Below are 22,036 nucleotides of genomic sequence, written 5' to 3'. Positions count from 1 at the left end.
AGAGGATATTCCCAACCCAGGGATTGAACTGTGTCTCCTACGTCTCCTGTGTTGGCAGGCAGATTCTTCACCACCAAGCCACCTGGGAAGCCCCTTAGTCAATTAGCATATGTCTAATGTATCCTTTTAAATGATTAAATTATAGACTATGGTCTGGATGGTTATTCAATAGTTCCCCCACCCAAGGACTTTTACATTTTGTTCCCAGTTTTTGCCACTTGAAAACAATACTGTACTATTTATTCTTCTACATTTTCCTGAGTGCTGGTGCTCATTTCTATGCACTGTATTACCAGGGAAGTGTTTGATGGATTTTAAAATGTGATATATTAAAATTCTAATAGATAATACTGTTTTTAAGAATCAGTGTAAAATTTCCTCTTTTCATCTGTAACAAGAATGTATACACATGGTTTCCAACACTAGGTGTTACCAGTTTTTTTTTTTTTTAATTAAAATATAGTTGAATTACAAAGTTGTGTAGTTTCAGGTGTATAGGTGTTATCAGTTTTTAAAAAATTTGTCAACAGGATGGGTGAGATGTAATATCTAATAGTTACTTCAATTTGCATTTCCTTGTGCTACTAGGTTATGCAAATTCTCATGTATTACTAACGATTTGAATTTGCTCTTTTCTGAACTATTAAGTCTTTTGCCAATTTTTCTGTTTCCAACAATACATATCAATTTGTATGTGCTCTTTTCACATTATAGATAATAACCCTTTATATATGTTATATACATTTGAAAATGTTACTTTTCCTAATCTGCTTTGGCATTATTTATGGTACTTTTATCCTATAAAATATACTAATGTTTATATAGTTAAAGATGCTTATAGCTTCTAGGTTTCCTACCACGGTGAAAAGATTTCTCCAATACACAAGTTATATACATATACTCTTAAATTTTCTTCTAAAATTCTGAATTTTCATTTAAGTGGGATTTATTTTTGCATTTAGTGTGCTAAGGGTCCAACATTATTTTCTTTAAGAAAGATGCGTTGTGACAGCACCATTTATTAAATAAACCATTGTTTTCTCACTGAAATATTTTATTTTTTCATAGACTAAAATTTCATTTACACTAGGATTTACTTCTGGGCTTTCTATTCTGTCCCACAGATCTATTTGTCTAGCCCTATGCCAATGGTATACACTTGACTAATGCAGTTTTATAAGGTAAAGTACATCTTCTTCCACTAGTTTTCTTTTTCTGAATTATCTGGCTACTCTCAAACATTTATTCTTCCATACTAAGTTAAAGTATTATCTTATAATTTTTTACAAAATTCTTGGTGATTCTAATTTAAACTACTGTACACTTGAAAATTAATTTAAGAAGATTATACATTTCAGGGATATCATCTCTCTATCCAAAAACTTAGTATCTTTGCATTTTCCAAAAATTTAGGAGTTGTCATCACTCAGCGTTTCCCTCAACTCTTATGTCATTTACCTCTGCCAGCCCTACTAATAAAAGTTATCCCAAATCTGTCTCAGTTCAGTTCAGTCACTCAGTCGTGTGTGACTCTGTGACCCCATGGACTGCAGTACGCCAGGCTTCCCTGTCCATCACCAACTCCCGGAGCTTACTCAAACTCATGTCCATTGAGTCGGAGATGCCATCCAACCATCTCACCCTCTGTCATCCCCTCTCCTCCCACCTTCAATCTTTCCCAGCATCAGGGTCTTTTCAAATGAGTCAGCTTTTTGCATGAGGTGGCCAAAGCACTAGAGTTTCAGCTTCAGCATCAGTCCTTCCAACGAATATTCAGGACTGATTTCCTTCAGGATGGACTGGTTGGATCTCCTTGCAGTCCAAGGGACTCTCAAGAGTCTTCTCCAACACCACAGTTCAAAAGCATCAATTCTTTGGCACTCAGCTTTCTTCATAGTCCAACTCTCACATCCATACATGACTAATGGAAAAACCAAACTTGTCTCTGCTTTTTAATATGCTGTTGATCATAACTTTTCTTCCAAGGAGGAAGCGCCTTTTAATTCCATGGCTGCAGTCACCATCTGCAGTGATTTTGGAGCCCCCCCAAATAAAGTCTGTCACTGTTTCCAGCTTTCCCCATCTATTTGCCATGAAGTGATGGAACCAAATGCCATCATCTTATATTCACTAACCTAACACAGGTCATTATCCTCTCCAGCTACTCTACCACAAAATCCTGTTCAATTGGTTCCCTATTACTACTCTTTACCCCAGAAAGACCTTCTCCAAACAGAAATCACATCAAGTCACACACTGCTTATGAAACTCATCCTATGCCTTCCCACTGCAATTAAAATACAAGTTCCTTACCACTGCAAGTACCTGCCTGACCTCTCCACTACAACTTCCACTCTTACTCGCTTCATTCCAGCCACTCTTGCCTTGTTCTGCTTCTCAAGAGTTCATTCTCACCTTCAAGGCTCTGTACGAGCTATCCCTTGGATGCTACTCCCGCAGATGTTCAAGTGGCTAGTTACATTGGTCTGAGTTTATATACCACATCCTCAAAGAGACTTCCCTGCCATCCAATGAAATGTCACACTCTTAACACACCATCTCATTTTAATGGCAGTAAATTCTACCACATATTGTGTTATTTACATATTTGTTTATATATTTGTCTGATTCTTCCACAAGTATGTAAGCTTCATGACAGAAGGACTCAGTTCATCATGTTAGATGTTTCTAGCACCTAAGAACAGTATGTAGCACACAGGAAGCATTTAACAAATGTTTTCTCAAAAAATAAATTTGCTGAGAGTTTGTTTTCACCATTCAATAATTATCTTCCTGTACCTTTCTAATTAAATTTATTCCTTAGTATTTTATAATTTGTATCACTGTCATGAGGTAATATTGTTCCCTATGTCTATTCTATAAGGTTATTTTTATGACAGAGAAAAGCTACTGGTTTTTATACATTTATATTGTATTTAGTCATCACAAATTCTAGTAGTTTTTAACCTGAGTTTTCTAGGTATACAATCATATCATTAGCAAAAAGAGCATTTTGCTTTTCCAGTATTTATATTCATTACTTTGTCTTCTTTCCTTGCTGCATTTTTTTTTTAAATCTCCAAAAGAATGTATAACACCATTGGTGAACATCTCTGTAATATTCCTTATTTTAATACAGATGGCTTGAGCAATTCACCTTTTTGATGGTGTTTGCTTCTATTTTGTTTGGGGGTTTTAGAAAACAGTCATTAAGTTCCATTTCTAGTTTACTTAAGAATTTTTTTTAAGGAAGCTACGTCAAGGCTGTATATTATCACCCTGCTTATTTAACTTTTTTTTTTTTTTGCTTATTTAACTTATATGCAGAGTACATCATGAGAAACGCTGGACTGGAAGAAACACAAGCTGGAATCAAGATTGCCGGGAGAAATATCAATAACCTCAGATATGCAGATGACACCACCCTTATGGCAGAAAGTGAAGAGGAACTAAAAAGCCTCCTGATGAAAGTGAAAGAGGAGAGTGAAAAAGTTGGCTTAAAGATCAACATTCAGAAAATGAAGATCATGGCATCTGGTCCCATCACTTCATGGGAAATAGATGGGGAAACAGTGGAAACAGTGTCAGATTTTGTTTTTTGGGGCTCCACAATCACTGCAGATGGTGACTGTAGCCATGAAATTAAAAGACGCTTACTCTTTGGAAGAAAAGTTATGACCAACCTAGACAGTATATTCAAATGCAGAGACATTACTTTGCTGACTAAGGTCCGTCTAGTCAAGCCTATGGTTTTTCCAGTGGTCACGTATGGATGTGAGAGTTGGACTGTGAAGAAGGCAAAGCGCCGAAGAACTGATGCTTTTGAACTGCGGTGTTGGAGAAGACTTGAGAGTCCCGTGGACTGCAAGGAGATCCAACCAGTCCATTCTGAAGGAGATCAGCCCTGGGATTTCTTTGGAAGGAATGATGCTAAAGCTGAAACTCCAGTACTTTGGCCACCTCATGCAAAGAGTTAACTCATTGGAAAAGACTTCGATGCTGGGAGGGATTGGGTGCAGGAAGAGAAGGGGACGACAGAGGATGAGATGGCTGGATGGCATCACTGACTCGATGGACATGAGTCTGAGTGAACTCTGGCAGTTGGTGATGGACAGGAGGCCTGGCGTGCTGCGATTTATGGGGTCGCAAAGAGTCTGACACAACTGAGCGACTGAACTAAACTGAACTGATGCCTTATCAGCATCTATGATGTTAATTCCACTCCAAACTGTTAATATAATGCATTATGTTACCAGATTTCCTGATATTAAACTGTTATATTCCTGAAATAAACCCTACATGGTCACAATATATTAGCCTTTCTTATGATGATATCTTACATATATTCCACTTGCTTTTATTTTATTTAGACTGGTTCACCTCTCCCAGTCACTTCCAAGAGTTAAAAATCTTTTTGAAGAACTAGTTCATGTATTCAACAAATATTTATTAAATGCTTACTCTGAGCTGGCACAGGAAAATGAGAAACACTGGGACCAGCCATGAATAATTAAACAGACTAAAATTCCTATCCTCACAGTGCTTATAATTTCACAGAAGAAAACAAATTATAAACAATACATGAATATATGTATGGCAGGTAGTAAGAAATGATATGAAAAAAATTTAAAAAGGAAAAGGCAGAGAGAGTGATGGAGACAATGCTATTTTATACAGGGTGGACAAGGAAACTCTGGTAAGATGAAATTTGAGGAGAAACTTGAAAAAAAGTAAGAGAGTGAACCATTCTGGATATGTGGAAAACGTGAAAATCGCTCAGTTGTGTCCCACTCTTTGCAACCCCATGGACTATAGCCTGCCAGGCTCCTCTGTCCATGGAATTCTCCAGGCCAGAATACTGGAGTGGGTAGCCATTCCCTTCTCCAGGGGATTTTCCTAACCCATGGATATGTAGGGGTAAGAACATTTTAGATGAAGGGAATAACAAACACAAAGGCCTTACGTATGAAGACACCCCAACTTTAGGCTTCTGATGGTTTGTTATTTTTTAAGCTGTTCCATTCAGCTGGTTCTGTCCCAACTATGGGGAGATTCCCCCAATCAAAAGTTGAGGCAAAATATTTAAAGAGAATCCTCTGTCTGTTTTTGTTCTCAAGTTATCATTCCACCACTACCCCTGTAATTCATCTTCTTTGTGTAAGACAGAGAATTTACTCATCACTAGTCTAATAAGTAATGAATACTGTACTGATGAACAGTATACAAAAAAGCTAAAATTTCTCTCTCTTGTCATTTGGACTGATACTGGTAATTACCATTTCTTGCTACCTCCAAGGGTAGAAAGGGGGAGCAGAGGGGGAACTACGGCCTTTAATAATGTAAGTTAATTCTAATTTAGGAAACTCAGATACTTAAATCTTAGCAGTTTCCCATTTAAAAATTGTAGCAGGTTATCAACAATTTAAGAGGAAAGAGAATAATATTCTAAGACAGAAACTGGAAAAAAAACATGCAAACACAAGAATCTTAACTTGCATAACCATATCTTACAACCTTACAACTTTAACTTACAGTAAGAGTGAAAACCTGAGTGTATATATAAGAGAATACTTCTACATGGCATAAAAGAGAATGAACTATAATAATCTAAAACTATAAATAACTCCACATGCCTGTGAAACTTTATTTTCATTCCATTATCAGAACCTGCCATACCACTTTCTGTCCAGCAGAGATAACTATTTTGTCCCCACAACACTATGATTTATGTTATATATTTGTGTAAGAAAAAGCCTTAATTATCTAAATATTAAGTACTTTTCCCTTCTGTTCCACATACCTTAGCCCAGTAGCGAAAAGCTAACACCAAAGGAGTAAAGACAGGTTCCATTTTGCCAAGAGCAGCAAGCAAATCAGTAGTGAGGCATGCCATATCATTTCCTGCACTCACTCTGCAAAGTAAACCACTGTGAATGAAAAAGAAATTTCACTGTATTAATACCTTAAAAACCAGAATATTTCAAATCCTGTGGCTATACTTTCCAGGTATCCATAGTTAACACCTAAGAAGTCATAATAAAAAACAAATATTTTAATAAACTTACAGCTAACTGAAAACTATGTATCATTTCCATCACTGCTGCTGCTGCTGCTGTTAAGTCGCTTCAGTCGTGTCTGACTCTGTGCGACCCCATAGATGGCAGCCCACCAGGCTCCACCATCCCTGGGATTCTCCAGGCAAGAACACTGGAGTGGGTTGCCATTTCCTTCTCCAATGCATGAAAGTGAAAAGTCAAAGTGAAGTCGCTCCGTCGTACCCGACTTTCAGAGACCTCATGGACTGTAGCCCACCAGGCTCCTCTGTCCATGGGATTTTCCGGGCAGGAGTACTGGAGTGGGGTGCCATTGCCTTCTCCAGTAGAGTTCCATATAAATTAAAGATGTTTTATCTGTTCATTTATACTTCAGAAAAAAATAATCTTAAGTAATTAGTACTTAAGATCATGAAAAATTAATCTCAAAAGCTGCATTATGATTAATCAAAATTTTATTTATATGAGGCGAAAGACACTGATCACATCAATGTTAAACAATGCAACATATCTTCCTAGTCCATTCTTTTTGCTTTGCACATAATAAAAACAAAATATGAAATACTGAACTAGCTATACTTCTTAAATCTAATTTTTACTATCCAACTTTTAAGATTTTATTGTTAGTCTATTTCCAGATTAGAGATTAGAAAGAATTTATCTATTAATCCACAAGTATGCTTATATTTAGTGAAAGTAAGAGATACCTTAAACAAAATTATAGCAGAAACATTTTGGTGGCAGGGAGAATGTGACTGAGGTTGCCACAAAGGCAATTTAACACAATGTGGTAGAAAAATCACTAGAAATTGTTAATACTTCTATTCCAATTCTAACTTTCCCCTAAATAATTTGAATTTGGATAAATCACTTACTCACTCTAAGGTCTCAATTTTCAAATTTAGAAAATAAGGAAGTTGAACTAGATCTTCATAGATCCTTCTAGCTTTGAATAAGCATAGTAATCTTAAAATACAAGAAATAATGATAAGTAATCAATAAAAGAACACTTTATTATTTCTATACTGTTTCCATCTCTCCCACATTGGTCTCAAGTAGGATTATTGTAGTTTCCTTTATCAAAGGTATGTTGCTGCCTCAGTCCTATAAATATCTGAATAGAAAGTCATCTCCAATGACACCTCCATTTCAGTGAACTAAAAACTAAATTCTAATAGACAGTGAGCTCCTTGAGAAGAAAGACTATTTCTTACTTTGAAATAAAAGTAAGAAAGCAAAAGTTTGAAAGCAAAGCAGTACCTAACATACAGTAAGTGCTCAATATTGTTGGGTGAATAAAAAAATGAAAAGTTTTGCATTAGAACATTTTATTTCTAACTCTCTGGTAACTCCATTTCTTGTTCAAAAGCTTGTAGCAGGCTTGCTATTTTTAATAAATAGAAACTAGCTTAATCAAGTTAATCCAAGGAGAAATCTAAAACAAAAATGTTCTGTCTTAGAAATACTCACTGCATACCTGGTTGCTGTTATTTCAAAAAAAAAAAAAAAATCGTTATTTTCTCTTCACTGTTACCAACCTTTTCCGATCTTTGCACACCACAACAGGAACTTTAGCGTGAAAATCAGATTCCACATCTACATATAATACTAATAAGGAAAAAAAATAAAACAGGTAAGCTAATGTCAACAACTGTCAAATGTTTACTCTATGGTAAACATGTAATAGTTTCCTTCTAAGCACTCTCAGTGCTTCTGTGGATAATCCATGAGATGATGGATGTTCTTGTATTGAGCATCAACCCAATAGAATCTCTTATCTCTCTTGATGTCATCTGCTGTATTATCACAAACCACAGATAGGCAGAGTTCCAAGTACTATCAGAACATTGTAATTACCTTAAGAAGAAAGGTTTTAACATCCTTAAAAGTTTGAATATTTCTAAGTATGTATACAATCTAGTCAAAGTTGTTAAACCTGCATATAGTAAACAGAGGAGGACATCACTTACTTCTGAAGGCTACTTCCACAGGAGTCACGAAATGAGAACCTACAACGCTTTGACAATATAGTTCTTTTAAATTATCCATGGCAGTAAAAGGCTAACTCTATTGGCCTCATTTGCTGTTAATATATGGAGAGTCTGCCCAATCAAAGCTCCTAAGGAAGGACTAACAGGTGAAGCACACTTCCACTCTGAAGTCTTTCTCTACATCTCCAAGGTAGGCTCCACACCATAAAATATCTAATCTAAACAAAAATAGATGGATTAACATTATCTCATTTGAAGTTTAAAGAAAATCTCTTAGTAGTACTTGTTGAAATTAATTTATTCAAAACAAATGTGCTGAAGAGCCATATATCAGGAATTGTATTATGCATGGTGGATATAACAATGAATAAATACAAAGAGCTCGATCAAGAATTTGCAAATAAATCCTGTAGATAACAGGATAGAGGTAGGTCCTGAAAGAACACAGAGGGCATATAATGGAGGGAATAATCCATCAATCAGACTAAATCTTGAAAACCTATGCTATGTGACTTAAGATGTACTATCCATGTATTTCAGTGGAAATATGTATTTTAAATATTTTTGCCAGGTTGACAGTGAATTGCAGTGAGTCTAAAAAGGTAAAAGCTTTTATCAATAATATGCTTTAGAGCTTTTACACAATGAGAGTTAGCTATTTATTACAAAAGAAAATGATATTAAAATCCCTTCACAGGTTAAACTGAACCAAAATAATTCCTTAAAAATTTCCCTGAAAAATGGCCAAAAGCTGATAAATAATGGCGAGCTGACAGGGCAAAGAGAGAGAGGAAAAGAAGTTTAGAACTGACACTAGAGCCAATAAGAAGGTATGGCTAAAGTCAATAAGCTATCTCTGCTAAGCCAAAATGCAAATATTTTTGACAGGTAATTTTGATTCATAAAATTTAGGATGATAATAGTAATAATAATAACAATGACAGCAGCAGAAATTTAATAAGTTATTGTATACTGGGTACTTTTCTAAGCTATGGCTTAACCCATTTCATCCTCATAAACAACCTTTTTATCCAAAAGATACTAAATTATTGCCATTTTACAGATGAGAAAACTGAAGCATTAACACTTCAGTAATTTGTCAAAGGACACAGAACCTGTAAGTGGTACAACTAAAATTTGAGTCTGGAAAGTCTGGCTTCATATTCTAAGTTCTTAAGCATTTACTTTATAACAAGAAAAGCAGCAAATAAAACCAAGAGAATAGTACTGCAGACTGTACTACATGATCTGGGATTCACTTTGAAAAAGATATAATTTTTACAATTTTTATTCAAAAAGTATTTTTACCTATATGAATGTCATTTTTACATAAAAATCAATCCAGACAGAAGGGCCATATATGAAAAACTTATTAGGTATAATTTGGTTGATGTACTATAAATGGGTAATATTGTTTAAGCAGGGAAAAAAACATATTTACTCAATGCATACACATATTTTTCCCCAAGTCTCTCCCTAAATCTTCCTTCATCAACAATCTAATGACTGTAGGTTTTCTGTCTCCTCCTATACAAGAACTGTCTGTAATATTCAAAGGTAAAATTTTAAAATTACCCAAAAGGCAACAGTTTATAATATGTCGATTTTAAATATGATGCTTTTTATCTAACCAACATGTAAATATTCTAGTAACCTATTAAATACATGTATGTAAATGGATATATCTGAATTTAATCAATGACTCAAACATGCTAGCAGTTTTAGTTTAACTTGAATAGCCATACATAAACAGCACAATGCATATATCTTTAGAGAACTTTCTTTAGGAAAGCAACTTGTAAAACTCACCACTTTTTTTTAAAATTCCAAGCACTTGTATCAGAAGATCTGGATGATTCATCTAAAAAAAAGTTTCAAATTAAACCAATATACTAATTTTAAACTTCAAGTTGCAAAACTTTAGAGATCATTCATTAAACATAAGTAAAATAATGCTTTGCATTTTTAAATAATGAAAACAAAATACTGTTTTACTTTTATATTAAGAGATCTTAGTCATGGAAGTAGAATCTAATAAATCATGTACTGCTATTATTCTAGCAACACTCCTAGAATTAATGAGTTCTTAGAGTGACAAAAGTCTGCAATTTCATATCAAAACAAATGAAAAAGAAATTACCATATGATTTCTAAAGAGAAGTTGTTGAGATAAGAAATTTAAAGGATATTGACAACTGGCAGCATGGCTGAAAGGCTTAGATTAAAATACTACTTTAAATAACAACCATGTCAAATATTTACCTTAAATGTGTTCTTTGATGCTATTTAAAAAAAACGTTAACAGCTGATTCAGACTAGAAATCAAACATCAAAAAACTTTCACCCAAATCAAACCTCCTTGAGCATAAACTTATTTTCAAAAAATTCAAAACACAAAAAATGTCAACTAATTATTTTAAATGTTTGGTGTATCAGTAAATAAGCAATGTTAGCAATGCTAAACAACACTGGTATTCTGCTAATGGCTCTAGCCACTACTTATTAAAAGTACCCATAATGTACCAGGTACTATACAAAAATATATGGTATATATCACCTTATTTAATATAAAAGTTATTATTCCTATCTTGGAAATTAAGAACTGAAGCTCAAGAAGGTCAAGCAACTTGCTCCTGTGCAGCCAAGATTTGAACACAGAGGTATGATTTCAAAATTCTTTCCTCTTTTTATGCTGCTTATCATAAGCAATAACTGTTCAACACAGTCAAACACAAGCATTTTTCCTTTCTTTTTTTTTTTAATGCCATCCTCTTCTTCCTTTTTATTTTCTGTCTCATTTTTCTTTAATACTATCTATGCCTAACACCTAAAAAGTACTTTCCAAAAGCACTGTTAAATCATCATGGTAACATTCTACAAGCCAGAGTTTTACACTCCCCTGTATCTTCTCTAAAAAGATAATAAAAAACACTAACTACTAAGTAAGAATAACACAGGAAAGGTTCTTTTCTAATTACTCACCTTGGGAGGAAATTTTATATCTATATTAACATCACTACTTTTCAGAGCAAACTTAGTCAGAGATGAGCCATACAACCTAAGTGAACACTCTGGAAATGAAGGAAAAATACCAAAGTATGAAACAGCATGCAAATATGAGAACTTTTAAAAATAAACAGTGGTAGGAAAATTGCATATATTTTAATTCTGTGTCTTCCAATTCTAATACAAAAATTTTAAAACAATAATATCCTTTCTTAACTGATCTACAAAAGAATAAAAATGTTTCTCATTTATAGGGTTCAGGAAGAGAGAAATAACTCATACAAATTCAGTGTTTAGACAAAATTTTAGTAATAATTCATTTAGGAATGACCAGAAGTATGTTTCACATTTAATATGTAACAGTAAAGAATGTACTAACCTAGCTATGGGTACTGTCACAAACTACATTTTTAGATGTTTCTATTTACATGTGCAATAGCACTTTAAATTTAAATGGGGAAGGAATCACAGACATTCAGCCAATGCTCTTAAAAACACAAAATGAAGCCAACTCAATTGATATTGCAGACCTAAAACCAAAAAACTATAGTTTTCAAGAGCTCATACAACAAACTAAAGTTAACGGTAACATGCCACCTACATCTTTTGCAAACTAACAAACATGTTATTTCAAAAATCATAATAAGGCAAATATTATGAACAGAGTTGGAAAACTCTGAGGACAAGTTGAAAAATAACATCACTAGGACTGATGGGCATATTTAGTATGTTAGAAAGTGTAAGTTTATACTCAGTTATACATATAAAACTCTACTTTTCATGTTCACAAAATGTCTAAAAGTCATCTAAGTCATTAAAATCCTAAATATTTCATTCTTTTTTATAATAATATTGTATCATTTCTATATGTAATTTAAATTAATACCAATGTGTTTTAGATATAAAACTACATTATTAATTTTATTATTAGTTATTAGAAATAATAGAGAAGTAAACATTTTTCAATTTCAATTTATATTCTTTCTTATAAATATCACAATGGCTTCATATAAAACTATAATTTATTAACTGTCCAAAATCCCTTTGGTGGTAAGAAACAATCATATTTAATATACATTTTCATTTATTTAAATTCAGTATTAATGGAAAAAAATAAGGGCTAAGCAAATAATCTATACATAAACGTCTATAATAACCCAATTCCCCCTTGAACTCAAAACTTAAGCTTTCTGTAAAGAAAGATCAAGAGTCAAAAAAAGAAATAAAAGTGCAAATTTTGCCTCTAACATCCTTAAATTAATTTTCCCCACAATCAAGCAAAAAAAATTTTATTTAGTGAGTAGCATGAATACATACAACTGAAATAAATATGATTAAAATGTCCATTCAGAAGTCAATGACAATGAAAATTTAATATAAAATGCAATAGTCAATCACTAAGCAATTATTTTAAAGTGTATCTGACACTTTAAAAATCTTTTTTTCTTATTACAAAAACTATACCATACTATAATTTTTCCTTTTCTTTTTCTGAACTATTTCCCACCAAAAAGTTCACTTATAAAATAATGAAATTCATCTACTTTTAAGTAGAAAAGAAAGAAGAGGAAAAAAATTGAAAGAAAAACATTAAGTTTAAGAGGAAGCAAGAGGAAGAGTTGTATCGTTTTTAAAATTAAGTATAAAATGAAGTTGTACCTGGTAAAAATGTTGTTATAACTTTTGACATTTCCTCCACAATTTCCTGACGGACTTTGAGGTCATCATCTGTTATTCCTTGTTCTTTTGCTAATTCAATAACTGCAAAACTTAAAGCAGCCAAGTGGGCAGGGGAAGGAGGCGGCAGAGAACGAAGCTCACTTTCTTCCTGTTTTTCCTGTTAGTGTAATGTTTAATAACAACAATACAAAAAGAGACTTCTATTTTAATGTCCTCATATTTAGGAGAGCAGGACATACTCAACATATTCATCATCAATATTCATCTTCTATTGCCAGATTTAAGACATCTAGGAAATGAAACTGAACAAAAGAGACAGAGATCCCTGCCTTTGTGAAACAGGATTGAAAGCATGAGAGATGCTATGGGGGGAGCTGTTATTAAACATTTGAAAAATAAAACTTGTTTTACTTTACTGTCTGCATAAATTATGAAATGCTACAAGCCAAGATTCCATAAGTACAACATTTAGCTGATCATTCTGTTGTAGCCAAAAGAGACTGTCTTAGGTGCAGCAGAAGGTCTTGACTGTGTCTGACTGGCATGTACAGTATCAGATTAAATCACTGCAGGAAAACATTCTAAACACTATCATCATATATTTTATATACTACCTCCCATTAAAAAAGATTTCCCTGTTATTTTATACAAAACTAGGCAAAATGGTTTTTTTAAAAAAATCTTTATTCTGCTAAGTTTGTTTTTTTTTTTTTTTTGAGTCTAAGAGAAATTCTTTATCTACTGAGATCTCAAGTTTCTAATGATTCTCATTTAATGGAAAGTTGCTAGAAGCATTTGATATGGTTCCTTTCTCAAACCACAGCTAAGAAAAGGTTGTTTTAAATATATATGTACATATATTTTATGTATATATGCATATACAGCTGTGTCAATCAAGAAGTCACACTAACAAATTCTAAATGAAACAAAACCATTACAATAATTTAAGTGATTTGAGCTTCAAGTTACGTCCTTAGCAACAAGAAGTATGGATATATAGATAATTTTGATCATTTTGAGAATTAAAAAATATTTTTAAAATGTGATGCATATATTGATTTATATATTTATATTACCATACCAGTTGCAAAATATTTTGAATATCACCAGTCCTTCATGAATGCCTGATGGGACATCTTGAAACAGTATGTGACAAGGGTCCCTGCTTCGTTGTGTGCAGGTGCCCTGCATATAAGACATTTCCCTGGACTGTGCAGAGAGCCAAGAACACTGTCCAACCGCATCGATAACCTGAATCATCTCCATAAGTTTCCAGAATGTTCCCTGGGAACCCAACAGACTGCCAGCAGTTGGCAGGTTCAGTGGTTAGAAACAGAGGCTGCATTATAAGAAGTCAGGCTTGGGATGTCTGAGCCTCTGGAGATTGGGCCGAAAGCCAATTTAAAACAAGGAGCTAAACGGGGACTATATTACATATGCACAGTAAGTTTTTAAAATTAATTGATTAATACTGATTTTAAAAAATACAGGGTAACTGCAAAAGCTACATAAATTACAGGAAAAGAAGAAAATCACCCACTAGCTCCCATACTATTCATTTTTTTTTTAACATAACTGAAGATCGTGTGTGTGTGTGCGCACACGTACGCGCGGCACAGAGCACATGATCATGTCCGACTCTTTGCAACCCCATGGACTGTAGCCCACCAGGCTTCTTTGTCCAAGGAATTTTTCAGGCAAGAATACTGGAGCAGGTTGCCATTTCCTACTCCAAGGGATCTTCCCAAGCCAGGGACTGAACCCACATCTCCTGCATCTATTAAGTTTTTTTATTTAATATTATAATAAAAGCATTTTCTATTATCACATTTCAGTCAGAAACAATCTCTTATTTTTCTGAGATAAGGAGCTCCCAAAAGAATAATCAAAAGTATATTTGTTCTTTCCTCCTCCCACACTCAATATGGCTAAACAAAGACTCTGGACTATTCCTAATTTTATTGTTATCATAATCAGTTTTAACCTATATAAAGTTTACCTATGGGACAGAATAGTTAAACATAGAAAGTAAGACAATTTTGTTTTTACAAGTTTCTGTGATCATTTTTACAATCTTAACTATAAATTAAATACAAGTTAGATAAACAGATATATCAGTTTTCAGGACTTTTTTTCCCAGGATTTATCCAACATACTTAGTGAAAAAAATGATACAAAATTAACATGTAACAAAACTATCTTTATATACACAGAAGTATTTCTAGATTGAAAATGGATAAAAGACGATCAATGAACACACTCCTCTGTGCTATTAATAAGCCTATTCTACCTCCTTTAGGATACTGTTCCATCAAATATTGTCATTTATATCCTCATATCATTGATCATCCTCATATCAACATGATATATATCATATCATAAATATGATCAATTAAATCCCTGCCCTTCTGTAACATATATTCTAATTAGAGAAAACAGATAACGTATAAATAAATAAATATTATAGTGTCAGGTAGTGTTATTAAGAAGAAACAGAGTAAGAGGCTATAGACTGATGAGAAGAGGGTGCTACTATAGAATCGAGTAGACAAAATCACTCTAAACAGGTAAAGAGACTTGATAGAAGTGAAGAAAAGATACATTTAAATTTCTGGGGGGAGAGCATTCAAGACATAGGAAATAGGCTTGGAAAATTTGCCCAAGAGGCAAAAATCTCCACATTATTCTCCCATTTCTAATCTATGACTCTTCATCCAATTCCCTGTATTTTCCAAGACATAGGAAATAGTAAATGCAAGGACTCAGAGGCAAAAAAAAAAAAGCCTAATGTCTGGAGCTGAGTAACAAAGAGGTGACTATGAAATGTGATGAAGTTGAAAAGTTAAGTAGAAGCCAAATATTGTACAAACTTGTAAAATCTGATAAGGGTTTAGAATTTTAAGTTGGGAAGCCACTGATAGGCTATAAGTAGGAAATAACATGATATATTTTAAAAGAAAATTCTGGCTGCTACATGAAGAAGATTGTGGGGGGGGGGAATGGAATAACTTGAAAACAGTTCAGGTGACAGATGGTGGTAGCTCAGATTACAGCACAAAAAGTAGAGATATGTGACAAATGACTAAATGTGAAATATACAATATTTTGAAGGCATATTCAATAGAATTTACTAATTGTTTGAATGTGGGATATGAAAGAAAGAGATGAACCAAAGATGACTCAAAACGTGCTTATGCTAAGAATAGGACAAATGGCGGTGCCTTCTACTGAGGTGAGGTAAATAATGGAAAGAACTAGTTTAGGTTTGGAAAATTTGCCCAGGAGGCAAAAATCTCCTAATCATTCTCCCATTTCTAATCTCTGACTCTTTATCCACCCCCTGTATCTATACCAGTTATTGGGCTTCCTGGGTAGCTCAACTGGTAAAGAGTCTGCCTGCAATGAAGGAGATTCTGGTTCGATTCCTGGGTGGGGAAGTTCCACTAGAGAAGGAACAGGATACCCAATCCAGTGTTCCTGGGCTTCCCTTGTGACTCAGACAATGAAGAATCAGGCTGTAATGTGGAGACCTCAGTTCGATACCTGAGTTGGGAAGATCTCCTGGAGGAAGGCATGGCAACCCACTCCAGTATTCTTGCCTGGAGAATCCCCTTGGACAGAGGAGCCTGGCGGGCTACAGTCCATGGGGTTGCAAACAGTCAGACATGACTGAGCAACTAAGCATAGCACATACCAGTTATTCTTCTATTTAAAAACTTTCAATAAATTCTCAACTAAATACTAGCAACCTGAATTCACAGAATATTAAAAGGATTATACACCATAACCAAATGTGATTTATTCCTAGAACACAAGAATGGTTCAACATAAAACAATCAAGATGTAATATATCATCTTAACAGCATGGAAGGGGAGAAAGGACAAAGAACCTCAACTGGTGCAGAAAAACCATTTGACAAAATACAACATCCCTCTGTGGTAAAAGCACTCAAAAAACTAGGAACAAAATGAAACTACTGCTATATAAGACCATGTATGAGAAACCTATAGCTAACATCATACCTGACAGTGAAAAACTGAAATTTTTCCTCTGAGATTAGGAACCAGTAAAGAATGACCATTCACCACTTCTATTCAACACTTCTAGCCAAAGGAATTAGGCAAGAAAAAGAAATAAAAGGCATTCACATTAAAAAAGAATAAATAAAGTTATCCCTATTCACAGATAAACATAATCTAGTATATAGATTCATGGGGTCACAAAGAGTCGGACACGACTGAGTGACTGAACTGATTATATAGAAAACCCTTAAAAGTCTAAAAACAGACATCAGAACTACTGAGCAAATTCAGCAGGATACAAACCAACACTCAAAACTCAGGTGCCTTTCTGGGCTTCCCTGGTGGCAGAGCAGTAAAGAATCTGCCTGCCAGTGCAGGAGACATGGGTTCAGTCTCTAATCGGGGAAGATCCCACATGCCGTGGAGCAACTAAGCCCATGCACCACAATTACTGAGTCTGTGCTCTAGAGCCTGGGAGCCATGATTACTGAGCCCATATGCTGCAATTACTGAAGCCTGCACACCTAGAGTCGTGTACCACAACAAAAGAAGCCACCATAATGAGAAGCCTGCTCACCACAGCTAGAGTAGTTCCCACTCACCACAACTAGAGAAAATTCTGCACAGCAACGAAGACTGAGCTCAGTCAAAATAAAAATAAATAAAAGTATTTTAAAAATCAGGTGCATTTCTATATACTAACAATAAACAATATGAAACAGAAGAAAATAATTCCATCCCAAACAGCATCAAAGAGAATAAAAGACTTAAGAATTAATTTAACCAAGAAGATGAAAGAGGTATGCATTGAAAAAGACAAAATGCTGCTTAAAGAAATTAAAGAAGACATGAATTAAAAAAAAAAAAAAGATATTCCATGCTGGGAGAAACTCTTGGACAGAGAAAGCTGACAGGCTACACAGTCCATAGCATCACAAAGAGTCAGACACAACTAAGCAACTGAGCATTCCATGTTCTGGACTGGCAGACTCAATATTGTTAAGATGTCAGTAGTATCCAAAGCAATCTACATATCCAATTCAATCCCTATCAAAATCCCAACAACTTTTTTGTAGAAAAAGAAAAAAAAATCCTAAAATTCACATGGACCCTCAAGAGACCCCAAACAGCCAAAACAATCTTGAAAACGAGCAACAAACTTAGGGGACTCAAATTTCCTGATTTCAAAACTTAGTGCAAAGTCACAGTAACCAAAAGAGTATTGCATTGGCATAAAGATAGACACAGAGGCCAATGAAATGAGGGCCCAGAAGTAGATGTTCATATATAAGGTCAAATTATTTTTAATAAAAATATTAAGAACATTCAATGTGAAGAACTGTCTTATCAAAACACGGTACTAGGAAAGCAGGATTTTTGTTGTTGTCGTTCAGTCACTAACACATCTGATTCATGAACCAATGGACTGCAGCACGCTAGGCTTCCCTGTCCTTCACCATCTCTCAGAGTTCACCCAAGTTCATGTCCATCCAGTTGGTGATGCCATCCAACCATCTCATCCTCTGTCATCCCATTCTCCTGCCTTCAATCTTTCCCAGCATCAGGGTCTTTTCCAATGAGTTAGCTAGCTCTTCCCATCAGGTGGCTAAAGTCTTAGAGCTTCAGCATCAGTCCATCCAATGAGTATTCAGGGCTGATTCCCCTTAGGATTGACTGGTTTGAATTCCTTGTTGTCCAAGGGACACTCAAGAGTCTTCTCCAGCACCACAGTCTGAAAGCATCAATTCTTCAGCACTCAGGCTTCCTTATGGTACAACTTACACATTCGTACATGACTACTGGAAAGACCACAGCTTTGACTATATGGACCTTTGTCAGGAAAGTGATCTGTTTGCTTTTAATATACTGTCTAGGATTGTCATAGCTTTCCTTCCAAGAAGCAAGCATCTTCTAATTTCATGGCTGCCGTTACCATCCACAGTGATTTTGGAGCCCAAGAAGAGAAAATCTGTCACTGTTTCCACATTTCCCCCTTCTATTTGCCCTGAAGTGATGACAACGGAAGTCATGATCTTAGTTTTTTTAATGTTGAGTTTTAAGCCAGCTTTTTCACTCTTCTTCACCCTCATCAAGAGGCTCTTCAATTCATTTTCTGGCAGGAGATATGCAGAGTATCATCTGCATATCTGAGATTGTTGCTATTTCTCCTGGAAATGTTGATTCCAGCTTGTAACTCATCCAGCTCAGCATTTTGCATGATGTACTCTGCATATAAGTTAAATAAACAGGGTAACAATATATAGCTTTGTCATACTCCTTTCCCAATTTTGAACCAGTCATTTGTTCTATATAAGGTTCTAACTGTTGCTTCTTGACCCACATACAGCTTTCTCAGGAGACAAGTAAGATGGTCTGGTATTCTCATCTCTTTAAGAATTTTCCAAAGTCTGTTGTGATCCACACAGTCATAGGATTTAGCACAATGAAGCACATTTTTTTTTTTTCTGAAATTCCCTTACTTTCTCTATTATCCAATGAATGTTGGCAATTTGACCTCTGGTTCCTCTGCCTTTTCTAAATCCAATTTGTACATCTAGACATTCTCAATTCAAGTACTGCAGAAGCCTAGCTTGAAGGATTTTGAGCATAACCTTACTAGTACAGGAAATGAGCACAATTGTCTGGTAGTTTGAACATTCTTTAGCACTGCCCTCTTTGGAACTGGGATGAAAACTCGCCTTTTCCAGTACTGTGGCCACTGCTGAGTTTTCCAAATTTGCTGACATACTGAGTGCAGCACTGTAACAGTATCATCTTTTAGGATCTGAAATAGTTCAGCTGGAATTCCATCACCTCCACTAGCTTCGTTTGTAGTAATGCTTCCTAAGGCCCACTTGACTTCACACTCAAGGATGTCTGGCTCCAAGTGAGCATCCACACCACACCAGTCCTTAAGACCTTTTATGTATAGTTCTGTGTATTCTTGCCACCTCTTCTGACTCTGTTAGATCCATCAAAAAAGAGGCAGACCTAAATCGATCCTTCTCCAAAGAAGACATACAGATGGCCAACAGGCCTATGAAAAGATGTTCAAAATCACTAATTATTAGAGCAATGTGACTCAAACCTGCCAGGTACCACCTCACATCAATCAGAATGGCCATCGTTAAAAAGTGTACAAATAAAAATGCTGGAGACACTGTGGAGAAAAGAGAACCCTCCTACATTGTTGGTGGGAATGTAAACTGGTACAACCAGTATGGAGAACAGTATGGAGTTTCCTTAAAAAACTACAAACAGAACCATATGAACCAGCAATCCCACACCTGGAATATATCTGGAGGGAACTCTAATTTGAAAAAATACATGCTCTCCTATGTACATAGTAGCACCACTCACAGTGGCCAAGACACAGAAACAAACTAAATGTCCATCAACAGGATAAAAACATGGTACACATATACAAGGAATACTACTCAGTCATAAAAGAGAATAAAATAATGCCATCTGCAGCAACACAGATGAACTTCAGTTCAGTTCAGTCGCTCAGTCATGTCCCATTCCTTGCGACCCCATGAATCACAGCACACCAGGCCTCCCTGTCCATCACCAACTCCCGGAGTTCACTCAGATTCACATCCATCGAGTCAGTGATGCCTTCCAGCCATCTCATCCTCTGTCGTCCCCTCTCCTCCTGCCCCCAATCCCTCCCAGCATCAAAGTCTTCCAATGAGTCAACTCCATGAGGTGGCCAAAGTACTGGAGTTTCAGCTTTAACATCATTCCTTCCAAAGAAATCCCAGGGTTGATCTCCTTCAGAATGGACTGGTTGGATCTCCTTGCAGTCCAAGGGACTCTCAAGAGTCTTCTCCAGCACCACACTTCAAAAGCATCAATCCTTCGGTGCTCAGCCTTCTTCACAGTCCAACTCTCACATCCATACATGACTACTGGAAAAACCATAGGCTTGACTAGACGGACCTTAGTCAGCAAAGTAATGTCTCTGCTTTTGAATATGCTATCTAGGTTGGTCATAACCTTTCTTCCAAGGAGTAAGCATCTTTTATTATACTAAGTGAAGCTGGTCAGAAAGAGAAAGACAAATATCATGTAACATCACTTATATGTGGAATCCAAAATAGGACACAAACAAACTTACTTTTGAAACAGAAACAGAATCAGACATAGAAAACAGCTCTGTGTTTGCCAAAAGTGGTGGGGAGAGATGGACTGGGAGGCTTGGGATTAACAGATATTCAAACTATTATATATATAGCATGGATTAACAACAAGATCCTGCTTATAGCACAGGGAACTATATTCAATGTCCTGGGATATACCATAATGGAAAAGAATATTGGAAAGAACGTGGGGCACTTTCCAGGTGGTCCAGTGGCTAAGACTTCGTACTTCCAATGCAGGGGACCAGGTTCAATCCCTGGTCAGGGAACTAGATCTCACATGTTGCAAGCAAGATGCCACAAGCCACAACAAAGATCAAAGATCCTGTGTGCCTCAACTAAGATCTGGCACAGCCAAATAAATAAATAAACTTTAAAAAAAATAATGTATACTGGGATTCCCTAGTGGTCTAGTGGTTAAGAATCCACCTGCCAATGCAGGGAACACAAGTTCAATCCCTACCAGGAAGATTCTATATGCTGCAGAGCAACTAAGCCCATCCCACTACTAAGTCCATGTGCCACAACTACTGAAGCCCATGTGCCTAGAGCCCATGCTCTGCAACAAGAAAACCACCACAATGAGAAGCCTACACAGCACAACCAAGAGTAGCCCTGCTGGCTGCAACTAGAGAAAGCCTGCACGCACAGCAATGAAAACCCAGCACAGCCAAAAATAAATAAATAAAAGTTACTGGCTTACAAGACCATGGGTCAATGATTTAAGAAAAAAAGAATGTATAGATCTGAATTATTCTGCTTTAGAGCAGAAATTAACACAACATTGTAAATCAACTATACTTGAATAAAATAAAAATAAATGCATGTGTGTGTATATATATATTCTGTGCTCATTACTGTTAGACAATTTCACTGGGTATAGAAATATAGTTTTTAAAAAAAAGGACTTCCCTGGTGATCTAGTGCTTAAGACTCTGTACTTCCAATGCAGGGAGCATGGGTTCAATCCTTGGTCAGGGAAGTTCCTCATGCGGTGTGGTGTGGCCAAAAAAATAAAAGAAATCTATGTTGACAGGAGATTTTTCCTTCCTCCAGAACTCTGAAGACACTATTCAACTGTCTTCTGGCTTCTATTGCTGTTATTGATAAGTCACCCAACATTCCCATCCTCTGCACCTTT

The 22,036-nt window shown here is 35.5% G+C and overlaps 1 protein-coding gene across 1 annotated transcript in view; it reads right to left on the bottom strand.

Moving 5' to 3' along the window:
* The window catches only part of TUT4 (terminal uridylyl transferase 4), a 135,945-nt gene that overhangs the window by 56,634 nt on the left and 57,275 nt on the right, over positions 1-22,036 (bottom strand). The window contains exons 6-10 of the mRNA XM_068964156.1: positions 12,710-12,887; positions 11,027-11,115; positions 9,854-9,905; positions 7,592-7,661; positions 5,801-5,927 (exon numbers count right to left, since the gene is read on the bottom strand). Of these exons, the coding sequence (XP_068820257.1) occupies positions 5,801-5,927; positions 7,592-7,661; positions 9,854-9,905; positions 11,027-11,115; positions 12,710-12,887 (516 nt within the window). The remainder of the gene's footprint in view (positions 1-5,800; positions 5,928-7,591; positions 7,662-9,853; positions 9,906-11,026; positions 11,116-12,709; positions 12,888-22,036) is intronic.

This window comes from Capricornis sumatraensis, chromosome 2, assembly GCF_032405125.1.
Source record: "Capricornis sumatraensis isolate serow.1 chromosome 2, serow.2, whole genome shotgun sequence".
Taxonomy (NCBI): Eukaryota; Metazoa; Chordata; class Mammalia; order Artiodactyla; family Bovidae; genus Capricornis; species Capricornis sumatraensis.
The sequence above is the reverse complement of the archived record's forward strand: the minus strand, read 5'-3'. Positions and strand labels throughout refer to the sequence as shown.